This window comes from Eurytemora carolleeae, unplaced genomic scaffold, assembly GCF_000591075.1.
Source record: "Eurytemora carolleeae unplaced genomic scaffold, Eaff_2.0 scaffold385, whole genome shotgun sequence".
Lineage (NCBI taxonomy): Eukaryota > Metazoa > Arthropoda > Copepoda > Calanoida > Temoridae > Eurytemora > Eurytemora carolleeae.
The window spans coordinates 144,979-158,725 of record NW_019396304.1 but is presented as its reverse complement, the minus strand read 5'-3'; the positions used below and the strand labels follow the sequence as shown (position 1 = coordinate 158,725).

General features: G+C 35.0%; 2 protein-coding genes across 2 annotated transcripts; both read left to right on the top strand.

Annotated features, from left to right (window-relative positions):
• Positions 1–2,482: 2,482 nt before the first annotated feature.
• LOC111700550 (U4/U6.U5 small nuclear ribonucleoprotein 27 kDa protein) lies at positions 2,483–3,825 on the top strand. Its single transcript, XM_023471508.1, has 2 exons — positions 2,483–2,745; positions 3,436–3,825. The coding sequence occupies exons 1-2, from the start codon at positions 2,527–2,529 to the stop codon at positions 3,604–3,606; spliced, it is 390 nt and encodes a 129-aa protein (XP_023327276.1). The 5' UTR covers positions 2,483–2,526; the 3' UTR covers positions 3,607–3,825.
• Positions 3,823–11,409, top strand: LOC111700548 (asparagine synthetase domain-containing protein 1). Its single transcript, XM_023471506.1, has 12 exons — positions 3,823–3,931; positions 4,063–4,135; positions 4,788–5,444; positions 6,898–7,004; positions 7,234–7,321; positions 7,903–8,041; positions 8,149–8,275; positions 8,610–8,709; positions 9,032–9,204; positions 9,542–10,213; positions 10,520–10,763; positions 11,311–11,409. Exons 1-10 carry the CDS (start codon positions 3,843–3,845, stop codon positions 9,630–9,632), a joined length of 1,644 nt encoding a protein of 547 aa, XP_023327274.1. The 5' UTR covers positions 3,823–3,842; the 3' UTR covers positions 9,633–10,213; positions 10,520–10,763; positions 11,311–11,409.
• The last annotated feature ends 2,338 nt before the right edge of the window (positions 11,410–13,747 follow it).

The window sequence follows — 13,747 nt, the reverse complement described above, 5'->3', positions numbered from 1 at the left end:
CATACATAAACCTTCCCTGTGGTCACGTGATGTCCCACAAAAAATTTGTGCCCGATCGGTTCAGCAGTTTTGACGTTTATTGGATACAAACAAACAGACAGACAAGCCAAATTTATATATAGATTTGAGATTCAATTCCAACCTGAAAGGGCAATTTCTGCAAAGCTTTTGAGATGTCTCGAGGAATGCTGAATTAAGGGACTGAAAGCTTGATTTCAAGTGACTATGAGCTTGATTTCAAGGGACTAGCTTGATTTCAAGGGACTATGAGCTTGATTTCAAGGGACTATGAGCTTGATTTCAAGGGACTATGAGCTTGATTTCAAGTTACTGGAAGCTTTATTTCAAGGGACTGTAAGCTTGATTTCATAGGACTGGAAGCTTGATTCCAAGGAAAGGGAAGATTTATTCCTAGGGACTGTAAGCTTGAATTAAAGGGACTATAAGCTTGATATCAAGGGACTATAAGCTTGATATCAAGGGACAATTTAAGCTTGATTTCAAGGGACTGTAAGCTTGATTTCAAGGGTCTGATCAAGTTTAATTTAGATATCCCACTGATTATTTTCATTTGTGGCTTATCTACATAAGTGACTAGAGCTCCTTGAGCATTTTTACTTCAGGAAAACATCCAGGAATTTTCAGAATTTTCAAACCTAGAAAAACGACCATTTCTTCCACAATATTATAATAATAATAATAATGTATATTTCAAATTAGTTAAATTAGGTTAAACGATAACAATGTATGTACAAGTTATGGTCATGGAATAAAATCAGTGATATATTACATATTTACAATTACAGACACTGTTTGCGGACTAGAAAGTCTTCAGACTGTATAAACTAGCCCAAAAATTTGTTCTTATTTGTTCTTTTTTAGACTGTACTATTGAGCGATGAGATATACCAGATACTGTGCATGGTGGTTAGCGATTCCTTGAATACAGAGACAGAGTGGAGTAAATTAAAATAATGAATACTTTTAGTTATGGAGCAGTAGGGTTTGGGACAAGCCGATTCAGTTGGCAATCAAGTTTAATAAGATAAAATATAATTTGAATACAGTGAACTTTTAAATGAGGATTTTGATTCAAGAATTTAAAGTCATTTTCTAGTGAATTCCACAGTTTTGGTAGAAAATGGGTTGGAAATTTATGTAAACTAGATTTCTTACAAAGTTTTGTAACAATGTTATTTCTTCTAGTCGAAATTGATTTCTGGAACATATTAGAAAAGTAAGTAGGCAGCCTTCCATGATAAAATAAATGCATAAATATATTACAATTGAATTCAAAGAGATCATTAAACTTGAGGATATCAAGTTTCTTGAAAATAGAGTCAGTATATTTGCATTATATGTATTTCTACTAATATTTCTGATACACTTTTTCTGGCATTTAATAATCCCTTTCAGTTTAGATTTTGAATTAATCAGATAAAGATTTCAAGGGGACCGACGTGAATCGGGCATTGCCATAAGTTTAGAGGAACGTGTCGAATGAATCGAATAAGGCGTGATATCTTCTAATTTACGCTTTGGTTGTCATACATTTTGTTTGTTTTGGTTTAATCCAGTTCAAACACCTGCCAGTTGTCATTAGCAGGTGGAAACTCATATCTTACAATTGACTTTAAAAATTCGTAAACTAAGACACAGATCAGCTTGCGTTCTTATTTTGTTTTAATGATACAAATGTATGTTTTATTAAACCCATGAAAAATGCGCAATTTTAACTCCCTGTTGTAAACTTTGTTATGGTTTCTGATTTTGAAAATGAGATTTTCTGCTTTACTGCAACAGATATCATTTGTGGAACGTGCGCCGTTGGTATGGAAAGAGGGATGGGGGGGGAGGGGGAGAGAGATTTTAAATTTATTGAAAAAAGTTGTCAATTAATTGAATGAATAAGTTCAACTTCTTAGATCTATTATTTTTTCAACTTAAGAAGCTAGTATTTATCCCTGTTATATTAGATCTAGTGAATCTAGGTCTTGGTTCATGTTTCTCCCAATATTTGCGTGCTCCGGGAGCATTCAACCTTGACGGAGTTGGCTTGGAACCGGAGAACCAATGTCGTCTTCAGAGCAAATATTTTTTAAAAACATAAACATTGCTTAAGTGGCATTTTTGACAGTCCGTTTGTGCAAAATTATGTAATTAAATGTCACGCTTAATTGATTTTTACGATAGAAATTGATAACTCAAAAATTCATTAATTTTAATGTTTTGGTGGATTTAGGACGGTTGAGAATAGAACGCGGAACGGAGCTTTGAGTCAACAGTAAACAGAACCAGTGACTGTCCCAGCTCCCACCGGTTTTCCCCTTCTCTCCTTTCATTTTTATGCATAAATCATAATATAGCGAGTTGCTCTTTATGACTCATGACGGTAATCATTCGTAGCAAGTGCGTCATCAGTATATAGTCTTGAACCAGCGAAATATAACAATGTTTGTTGATGGTTAGTAAAACGTGGAGAATCGAAAATCTTTCACAAAACAGTATTTTCAGATTTGATAAAATATGCCTCGTAGCAGGAGTAGGAGTAGGTCACCTAGACGAAGGAGATCCAAGTCCAGGGATAGGGGGGAGAGACGTCGACGAGACCGAGATGATTCTCGGGACAGGAAAAGAGAACGGGTTCGATCTCGTGAGCGTCCTGTTGGTCCTAAACCTGTCCTACCCGTCCCTCCTCCAGCAATGAAATATCTAACTGAGAAAGATACGGAAGGGAAAACTCAGGTAATCTATTTAAGTTGTTTACAAATAATTTTTCTTTTCAACACATCACATATCATATTTGTTATTATAGACACTCAATTTTGCTTTTCTTATTTTGAAATATGTCAGCTTGAGCAAGACACAAAATTGTTTTGATTGAGTCCATATGGAAAATTAAAAAAATCTTTTTGCATAAAAACTATATATATTGAACATTAGGGTCTATCCTAGAGAACGATTTATGGACCCCCCGCCCCCACTCCTATCAATTTTGTACATCATTTTTTTTTATCGATTTTACAACAATATTAGTATATATTTTAAGATAGGTTAGGTTAAGACACTTACTGAACCGAGCGCTGCGGCTAAGTCAGGCTAGGGGGCGAGCGCTGCGGCTATTACAGGCTAGGGATGCCTGGCGCTGCGGCCACATGACCAACTTTATTCATGTGTTCAATATGAGATGCATGTACAAAACTGATATAATGCGGGGGGAGGGGGTTGGTCCAAAAATCGTTCTCTAAGAAATTACCGAACATTACTTCCACTAGTAAAATTCGTTTTTTTTAAGATGCTGTACAGATGTAACAATTTTCTAAATTTTGATACCTTGGAATGTTAAAATAGATTTAAATTTTTTTTTAAAGTATCTTTTTTTTGTTATCATTCTTTCCATTCAAAACTTTCCAGCTCTGATGAAACTGTGTCTAGGATGAGATTGATATGATGAAGATCATGGGTTTCTCCGGGTTCAACACAACCAAGAACAAGAAGGTTGAGAACAATGACTCCGGAGCTATCCATACTCATAGCAAGAGGAAATATAGACAGTACATGAATAGAAAAGGAGGGTTCAACAGACCTCTAGACGCCATTCTTTAAATATAAAATTTTTATTTATATCTCTCAATAATATTAATTTTGTATGTTTTGAAACCCCCCCTTTCCAGCTACCTAATACGTCAAAATTGAAGATGAAAAAAACGAGTCATATTGTTATTTTATGTTTTACTAATATAAAATAGATTTTTTAATATAAAAACTAGACAATATCCTTATTTCTTATTGATTCTAGTTTATTCGAACAATTTTTTCTTCAGATAAAATGTTAAACTGAAATGTGCGGAATTTATTTCTATATTGGGGACGGGTCTACTCGAGAGGATTATCGGATATTTGAAGCTAAATGTATTTGCATGATAAAAAGGTATGAAATTTAAAATCATCTTTCATATTTTGTATATTCAACTTTTACTTGACTAAATTGATTTGACGGTTTGATTTGATTTGATTTGAGATTTGAGATTTGAGATTTGAGATTTGACAAATGAATTATAGGCGTGGTCCGGACAAGCAGTCTTTCCTTGACCTGGATAAGGTTCGGGTTTACAGCTCAGTGCTCTGGCTCCAGGTTAGTCTAAGGTTTATAAAAAAAATTCGCAATATGTATTTCAGTATTTAGAGATTGTTAACTTTATTTTAAATAACACCTTAGTCAAAGTGCGTCATCAAAGATCCACAGTAGTACCTTGAAACTGTATACAAAGTACGGAAACTTTCTAGTTTTAGCTCTGGGTTGGTTTAAACTTTGAAAAAGGATTGAAAAGTTGGCTGTTAGGTCTGGGTTAAATCAAACCTGGATAAAGGTTTGAAAAGTTGGTTGTTAGGTCTGGGTTAAATCAAACCTGGATAAAGGTTTGAAAAGTTGGTTGTTAGGTCTGGGTTAAATCTAACCTGGATAAAGGTTTGAAAAGTTGGTTGTTAGGTCTGGGTTAAATCAAACCTGGATAAAGGTTTGAAAAGTTGGTTGTTAGGTCTGGGTTAAATCAAACCTGGATAAAGGTTTGAAAAGTTGGTTTTTAAGTATGGGTTAAATCAAACCTGGATAAAGGTTTGAAAAGTTGGTTGTTAGGTCTGGGTTAAATCAAACCTGTATAAACGTTTGAAAAAGTTGGTTGGTCTGGGTTAAATCAAACCTGGATAAAGATTTGAAAAGAACAGTTTTGAATTGTAGACAGAAGTTTTCTAAAAAATATCCTGGTTAGATTGAGTATATATTCCAGGGGGAGGATGTTGTTGAGCAGCCTAAATCCACGGAGGATCATCTTCTAATGTGGAACGGAGATGTTTTTAAATATGATGATACACAACTAGCTTCAGGTTCATCAGATACTGATTTTATCTTCTCCAAGTTAAGTGAATGTAGGACGGATAATGAAGTGATAAATGTATTTCAAAGTATTCAGGGACCTTGGGCCTGTGTATTCTGGGACAAAAAGAAAAATATTCTTTGGTTCGGACGAGATTTTTTCGGACGCCAAAGCTTGTTAATTCATCAGAGTAAGATTGGTTTAATCTTAAGTTCTGTTACTCCGACGGATGAAACCTTTAAATTTAACGAGGTTCGAGCAGACGGGATTTATAAACTCAACCTGCATCATCCAACTGATAAACCTGTTCTTTTCCCTTGGGATTGCTTACCTCAGGACGGTTACGAACCGGAGCTAACAGGGTTCAGTTTATCCTGTCCAGTTCGACTGATCAGTAACAACCCGGAGAAGGTCAACTTGAATCCAACCTTAGATCCTGAACTGGTTCTAGAGACTCTACTCTTGAACCCTGTGATTGATATTATTGTATCTGAGTTGCTTCATCAACTGATGGAGGCTGTAAGAATAAGAATAGAACTGCAGCCGGGGAGATGCAAGGACTGTATTCAGGTAATCTAGGTCATTCGTTGTATACATATAATTATTTATTTATATATATATATAGGTATGCTTTTTTACGAGATACTTATATTCTAATGAATATTATTTATAAATTTTATTCTGTTAAGGTTAAAGTTTTAGAATGAACACATAATTTCTAGTTACCTCTCATTTATAGAGTGGCATCCTTAATATTCAGTTTTCTTTTACAAGATACTTATATTCTAATCATTCTTGTTCATTGTTTATATTTTCTATTTTATTCTTTTAAGGTAAAAGTTTTAGATTGTTAAATCTAATTTCAAGTGACCTCTAATTTATAGAGTGGCATCCTTTATATTTAGTTCTTTAATTTACCAGAAACATTTATTCTTATTAATATTTCTTTAATTGTTCATTTTATTCTTGTAAATTTTAGACTATAGATGTCATTTCAACATACCTCCCATTGTCGACTGGCATTTCCGATTCACAATTGTAACTTTCAAAGACGGCTTTCATTTTTGTCGCTTAAAACAGTAGGTACAAACTATGCGAGGAAACTGGAGTGTTCGGGGGGACTCCATGAAAATGATGTACAAACTATGCGAGGAAACTGGAGTGTTCGGTGGGACTCCATGAAAATGATTTACAAACTATGCGAGGAAACTGGAGTGTTCGGTGGGACTCCATGAAAATGATGTACAAACTATGCGAGGAAACTGGAGTGTTCGGGAGGAACTCCAAGAAAATGATGTGTACAAACTATGCGAGGAAACTGGAGTGTTCGGGAGGAACTCCAAGAAAATGATGTACAAACTATACGAGGAAACTGGAGTGTTCGGTGGGACTCCATGAAAATGATGTACAAACTGTGCGAGGAAACTGGAGTGTTCGGGAGGAACTCCAAGAAAATGATGTACAAACTATACGAGGAAACTGGAGTGTTCGGTGGGACTCCATGAAAATGATGTACAAACTATGCGAGGAAACTGGAGTGTTCGGTGGGACTCCATGAAAATGATTTACAAACTATGCGAGGAAACTGGAGTGTTCAGGCGGAACTCCAAGAAAATGATGTACAAACTATACGAGGAAACTGGAGTGTTCGGTGGGACTCCATGAAAATGATGTACAAACTATGCGAGGAAACTGGAGTGTTCGGGAGAACTCCATGAAAATGACTTGAATATCCCGTGAATCTTAGTTAAGTCTACAGTTCCTTTCAGGGCTTTAAAAACTGAACTTAATAAGAAAGAACAATGTGAATGTTCATTAGAATTCTCAAATGGTAATAGAGAGAGCCTTCACGTGGTGCAACCGACAGTGCTGCGAAGCACTGCAAAGCCTCTCATCAAACTCTTCAGTTTCTGACAAGGAACCAAGAGATCTTTCTTTTCATCATCCTTGTGTTTAGTTTGCGGAGAAATGTGATCATCCTTGTGTTTAGTTTGCGGAGAAATGTGATCATCCTTGTGTTTAGTTTGCGGAGAAATGTGACCATCCTTGTGTTGGAGTTCTATTCTCTGGTGGGTTGGATTCAGCCGTCCTAGCTTTACTTGCAGCAACTATTCTTAAACAGGAGAATAGGTAGGGGCAACTCCTTTTTATAAACTTTCTATAGTTCACATAGAGTTAGATTTAATAACGACTTACTCTTATCTGAAGGTTAAATCCCAATAAGTTTTAATAACCTTAAGTAAAGAAAACAGAATAAGTTAAAATCAGTCTCTGTAATTTTTTAGTCTCTTTTTTTGTGGGAACCCCGGTAATTCATTGCAATCATTTAAAGGACTGTTATTTATGCAGATATTACCAGGAGTCTGGATTTGCTGAACGTTGCTTTTGGAGGTACGGAGAGTTGTTTCCAGGTTCCGGATAGAAGCACAGGATTACAGGCTCTCCAGGTACTAGCTTAAACACTGCAGTTTCCAGGTTCCGGATAGAAGCACAGGATTACAGGCTCTCCAGGTACTAGCTTAAACACTATAGTTTCCAGGTTCTGGATAGAAGCACAGGCTCTCCAGGTAATAGCTTAAACACTGCAGTTTTCAGGTTCCGGATAGAAGCACAGGATTGCAGACTCTCCAGGTACTAGCGTAAACACTGCAGTTTTCAGGTTCGGAATATAAGCATAGGATTACAGGCTATCTAGGTACTGAATTTTTCTTGAATTATATCGTACGATGGAACCGGAATTAAGTGGCAAAATTTATAAGAGATTTAAGAAGATCTATTTTCTTAAAAGTAAAATGATACATTTCATTTAAGAACTTATCAGAAATTATAATATTCTCGAGTATACAGTATTTAGATATTTAAGAAATATAAATAAGTTTAACATCTGGAGCATGGTTAGTTTTTCTCGAATTTGAGTTCATGACCAGTTTAACTATTTATGATTTTTCGAGTTCCTTTGAGTTAAAAATGATGCAAGAATTCTATTATTTTTCTTCAATCTACAGTTCACTTAGGTTGTTTGTTCCAGGAGATGAGAGAGAATCTGCCCGGGTTTAGTTTCCGTTTAGTTGAAATCAATATAGATAAAACTGAACTTCAACGAGTGAGGAAGGAAACCATATTGGATTTGTTGAATCCTCTCAACACTGTGCTCGACGATAGTATTGGTAAGTTTATGTTTATAAAGGGACTGTCAGGGAAAATACGCCGACAGTCCCTTTAATCGATGAGTGAAGATTTACGATTTTTTTGTAAAATCAGTTTTTTTCTTCAGGAAGTGCAATTTGGTTCGCAGCTCAGGGTTCAGGAAAGGTTGAGGGGAAGGATTATTTATCTCCGTGTAGAGTTCTCCTGGCTGGGATGGGTATTGATGAACAGCTTGGAGGTTATTCTAGACATAGGTTCGGATACTTTTCATTGGAAACTTCTTTTTAAAATGTGTTTCCTATTTTTTCAATAAAATTATTTTGGATGAATGGGGGGGGGGGTTAAAAAATGGGACATCGAAAGGCAAGTTTAGTCAATAATAGTCATTCTTTTTAATACTTTTTAATTCGATTATTTTTCCTGAAAAAAATCATTTAATTTCCCCAATTCAGCGAAAGATTTCGTCCATCAGAAGTTCTTGTCAAATTTCAGTTTTTTCCTATTAGCTAAAAACTGAACAAAATGGATTAGTTTTGTAGATGGAATAACAAATTTGTGAGAAACTGAGTACGAACTACATTTCTCTAGATCACGGTTTCTGCGAGAAGGACTGCCGGGTTTAGAGGATGAACTGAGAATGGAATTATTAAGAATATCGGAGAGAAACCTGGGTCGCGATAACAGAATTGTAAGTTTTTAGCAAAAATAAAATTTTACAGGGTGTCTCAAAAACCACGGTGAATAGTTCACTTCTTTAAATCCATATGCATATCACATTTTGAAAAGTGTTAATCGGTATAATCTGTTTTTATGCTTAACTAGTTATTTTATATATTTCTATGATGTCGTAATAAGTTTGCATGGTTTTGGTACACCCTGTATCAAGATGTTGTTGATATTGTGACCACAGATTATTCCAAATCTATTTTAAGATTGGTCACGGTAGAGCAGATCTAGATTGGAACCTGTAGATTCAATTCATCTCTAATATTTATAATCTATATTTACAGGTGAGTGATCACGGAGTAGCGGCCAGGTTTCCGTTCTTGGATGAGAATGTTGTCAGTTATCTGAGCAGCCTGGATACAGAGATTAAGTGCAACTTGAACCTTCCTCGGGGGATCGGAGAGAAGTTGGTTCTCCGTCTTGCAGCGCACAAACTCGGACTAGTGAAAACTGCAAGGAAACCTAGAAATTGTTAGGATTTTAAAACTCATTTTCAAAATATTCTTACACGCCATTTTCTCCTTTTGTTTGGGGATTTTATTTTGCCGGGAATGAATTTTTTTATAATTTTCATCGATAGAAAAAAATTGAAAAAGCCTGGGGGGTGGTAACTTTAACTTTTCACGCGTATAATTTTCTTCTTCTGTTTGAACTTTTTACTTCAGAAAGGAAACAATTTTTAATTATTTTTCATTTACAGTCAAAATTGCAGATGGAGGACGCCGGTAAGGGGTCACTTGTTGTCCTTATCTAGTTTTTTTTTAATAATCTTGACAATTTTATTTCTTTAACAGGGAGCCGAAGAGAGCTGTTCAGTTCGGTAGCAGAATCGCAAAACTTGAGAATAAAAAGGAGAAAGGAGCTGATTTAGCAGTTCGGGATTAGATTAGATTATTTTTCAGAAAGACAAGATCATGTAAAATGTCCTCTGATGATTGGACAGACTCAATGCCCGGAAATATTAGCGGGTTTCTAGTGGAAGGAGAGACTAGGAACCATGTTTCTCAGCCCATTTGGGAAGTTTTAAGTATTAGCGTTGGCAACAATTTAAACATTGACATTGGACAAGAACCTTGTGAAGATTTGGGTATAATCGAACCAGAAGAACGCATGAACAGCAATGCACCAGATATTCACGGAAATATGTATAAAATGAAGCTCAAAACTACCAGAGATGTTTTCAGGCCGGAGTTAGATATTCTCTTCAAACCATTAACTAGCGATGTATCTAAGGAAGATATTAATGAGCTCCAACAACAGATTGACTACGATAAAGGTTTTAATACTTCTCCTCAATCCTTGTTCCTGGATAGATCAAGGAATGTAATGAACTCCGGTACCAATTCTTTGGTTCCCAGCAACTGCGATCTTTACAACTCATCTAGTCTAATGAAAGAAGATCTGGAGATCTGCTTAGATAATCCAGTTATTGGTGATGAATTCTTCTCTTTAAAATCTAGTCTCAGGTAACAAAATATATGTTACAAACTGTTAACAATATTTCAAGAGTTTCATTTCTGACTCATAACGTACCTTAGTTAATTGACTGTGACGATATTTCAAGAGTTTCATTTCTGATTCATAACGGTACCTTAGTTAATTTATTGTGCAAACATTTCATTTATTTATCTAAAAATTGACATTTTTCAATTGGGGGTTGATTTGATTTGATTTATTAAAGTTGGAAGCAGATTTTTGCAGCAAAGACAGTGAAATTTGCAGAAATCTATCCACGGGCTAAAAAGTACTAAACTTATAAAAATATAAATAAGGTTGATGAACGCTCCCTCTGCGCGGTATGCTGATCCTAAAAACTGGATCCTGCAACCTGTCCTTCTCCGTCCTTCCACCCTTCAAACTCGACCTGACCGCTGTTACAAAGAGCGAGAGCGTCGTGTAGTATTATCCATAGAACTGGAGAGGTTGCGTAAACTTCTCCCTAAACCTTCTCCAACCAGGAGAATGAGTATGAATGATACTCTTATCTTAGCGAGAGATTATTGTCTTCATCTCCAGGTTAAACCTAATTACAAAGAGATATATTCTAAAACAAAAATGGAATGAATCCTAAAATATATGATGGTGAGGTCAGGTTTCATCAAACCAGTGGTTGAAAAAAGTTCTTTAACTTCGTTTCTAAACAAAAAACATCTACTGATTATTATTTTCTTATTTGATAATATTTTTGACGACTGTCCTTATGAAATGTTAAGGGCAATCTTTAAAAAACTAATTAACGGGAGGGAAACATAATAGATGGGACTCGAACTAGTAACGTTTAGTGAGACCATTACAATGTGGAATAGGAAGACGATTGTTAGACTCAATTTATGATTTTAAAAAAGTCCAATGAGGATTAATAATGCAATTTAGGAGGGTTTCCAGAACAATTTAACTTAATAGAGTTACACTGGGACAATTATTATCTCTACAACAACACCAAATATACATAAAAATAATAAAATGTCGTTTTCATATGCTACAGGTTTATGTGTCCTATTGTAACAAAGAAAAAACATTTTTTCAAATTTCCTAAAAATATTCACCCCATTTTAACTGGCAGGAAAGTGTGGAAGTGGCTGAAAAAGACAGACAGGATTTGTTGCATCACAGGCTGGAGCTGATGATTAAACTGCAGTTTACTCAACTTTGATCTTGCAGAGAAAATGTCCAAACCTTACTCCGAGATAGGAACTGTTCCGGGCACTTATCGTATCATTGATGTTTACTGTCTAAAGGAAACTCTCATTTTTTATTTTTTAACGCACTTGAGCAATTTTTTCTTAAAAAAAATATAGATATAAATAAATTCGGCGTCGGAGCATTTTTCGAAATGTTTTTTTTCTATACCTGACTATTTACTATGATGAGAAGTTCCTAAAAAACTAAATACTGATTCGTTAGTAGTTTTTTAATTAATAACTTTCAGATCCTGATCCTGATATTCCCGCCAAGTTTTTTTCAAAATTTATTTTGATTGGAGATGAGAAATTGTGAAACTCAAAATAATTATTGATTTATTTTCTATTGAGCCATTCACAATATTATTATTAGTATCGCGCGGACAACCCATCATTCAATGACATAGGGGTCGGCGTTCCTCTTCACCGAAGCGTAACCATGGGTAAAATCAAGAATGTAATGAAAGGAAAGTTAATTGCAGTTGCGTATACTCTGCGTACATATTGAAACCAGTTCTCTCTGGGCGGAATTTGTAAGCAAGAATAGATGCCTCAGTGTTTGTTTAGTATCAGAGGAGGTTAAAAGCATTGAATTTTGATAATTTTGATAATTCACATAAGAGTTTCACATGACCAGAATATTTCATTGATTATTTATGTGAAAGATGGATCCCATGTAAGGCTTCGACATCCGTCTTGTGTTTACATTACCGCCCAGTGACCGTACACTGCAGTACAAAAGATGCGTACACCTCTGAAATAACTTTCCTTGTATTAAATCCTTGGGTAAAATGGTCTGCCTTGTTCTACTTATCGGGCATACGCATTACGCAGTACACAGTGAGTCCTAAACAAAATTCAAACCCGATATGATCCATTACGAACCAAGCGTACACGGGTAAGTGGCTGGAGCTCGACCCTGGAGATCAACGTAACATTGCCTAGGACATGATACTTTGACTGTAGGTAATATTGATAAGAGGAAGGAGACTAAACCAGTCAGTCTGCAGATTTATTACTAAATCGATTTAAGTTTAAAGAAAATAAGTTTTGATTAAAAATGTGAGTTGGTTCAGGAGGTTTTGAATCAGATAATGAGATGCTCCTGCGAATCTGATTCTGGATTTTCTATTTATCAGGTTTATGATCTTTAAAGTAGTTTTCTTCCACATACACACACAAGACTGTACAATATTCACATTAAGATGGATGTGTACCTTAATCGATGAGAAATTAAAATTATTACGAGGAAAATGTTAAATTTCTCGTATTTTGTGCTAATATCAAATCTTATTTTATCATAAGATTGCAGTTTGGATTCAGTTAATATTAGAACTAATACCAAATAGCAGTGCTTAGGATCCATTTAATTTTGATGCGGATCCGGATCCGGATCCTGGATCCGCACTGAAAAAAATGGATCAGGATCCGGATCCGGTTCCAGGTCATTTCTTTAAGATTTACTGTTTTTTTAACACAAAATAATTTTCAAATTTTTTGTTTTATTTTTTTCGCTTGTTTTTAGCCTAAAACTTGAGTAACCATTCAGAAATGAGGAAATTTTTATAATCTCTCTTTTTTCAAAAGTTCAGAATTGGGGTTTAGGAGTAATGAAGTTTTTTTTTGCAGGTTTTGGTTGATATTTTACCCCTTGGATCCGGATTTTTTGCGGCTCCGAATCCAGGAAGCCAAAATCTTGCGGATCCAACGGATTCGGATCCTAAGCACTGCCAAATAGTGCATTGAAGTTAATAATATTACAACTATAATATATTTTCTTGAAAATCATTCAACCACCCCCATCTCTAAATAAATCCTTTAATAATCAAACATAATGGATGTCCAAATCGGCGCGAATTAAAAAGCTGCTTAAAAATGCCCGTTTTGCGTAGAACCTATATCTTTTTCAAAACTCCCAAAGCCTATTTTATTTTTATTAACATTACAAATAAATCTATCATTTTTATTTTTTAAAGTTGTTAGTTCATCGTCGAAAAATGCTAACAATCCACCACCAGCTATATTAAATATATTAAATATGTAACTTTCCATTCCTTTCCTTTTCCTTTTATTTTTTATATTTTTTAGAGTTGGGGGGAAATATTCCCACAACCTCTAGTTTTGAAGGTTTCTGAATAATTTCTCCTGAAACACTTGATTTTGTAAGTTTTTGTTATATTTCATGAATATATAATTACTTACTTTAAAAAAAAATAATTTTCCCCCCAGTACACAAGGAATGTTAGTTCAGAATTGGAGAAGTTTAAGGTTTTTTTTGGTGAAAATAATGATTTTGGGTAAGAATTATCATAAATAGGG

Excerpts from the sequence above, each read along its gene's own strand:
- LOC111700548 (XM_023471506.1), top strand. The coding sequence starts at position 3,843 with ATGTGCGGAATTTATTTCTATATTGGGGACGGGTCTACTCGAGAGGAT. Across the intron at positions 7,005-7,233 it reads ATTCTTAAACAGGAGAATAG|GAGTCTGGATTTGCTGAACG; the intron begins GTAGGGGCAACT and ends AGATATTACCAG. Across the intron at positions 8,276-8,609 it reads GGAGGTTATTCTAGACATAG|ATCACGGTTTCTGCGAGAAG; the intron begins GTTCGGATACTT and ends ACATTTCTCTAG.
- LOC111700550 (XM_023471508.1), top strand. The coding sequence starts at position 2,527 with ATGCCTCGTAGCAGGAGTAGGAGTAGGTCACCTAGACGAAGGAGATCC. Across the intron at positions 2,746-3,435 it reads ATACGGAAGGGAAAACTCAG|GATGAGATTGATATGATGAA; the intron begins GTAATCTATTTA and ends AACTGTGTCTAG.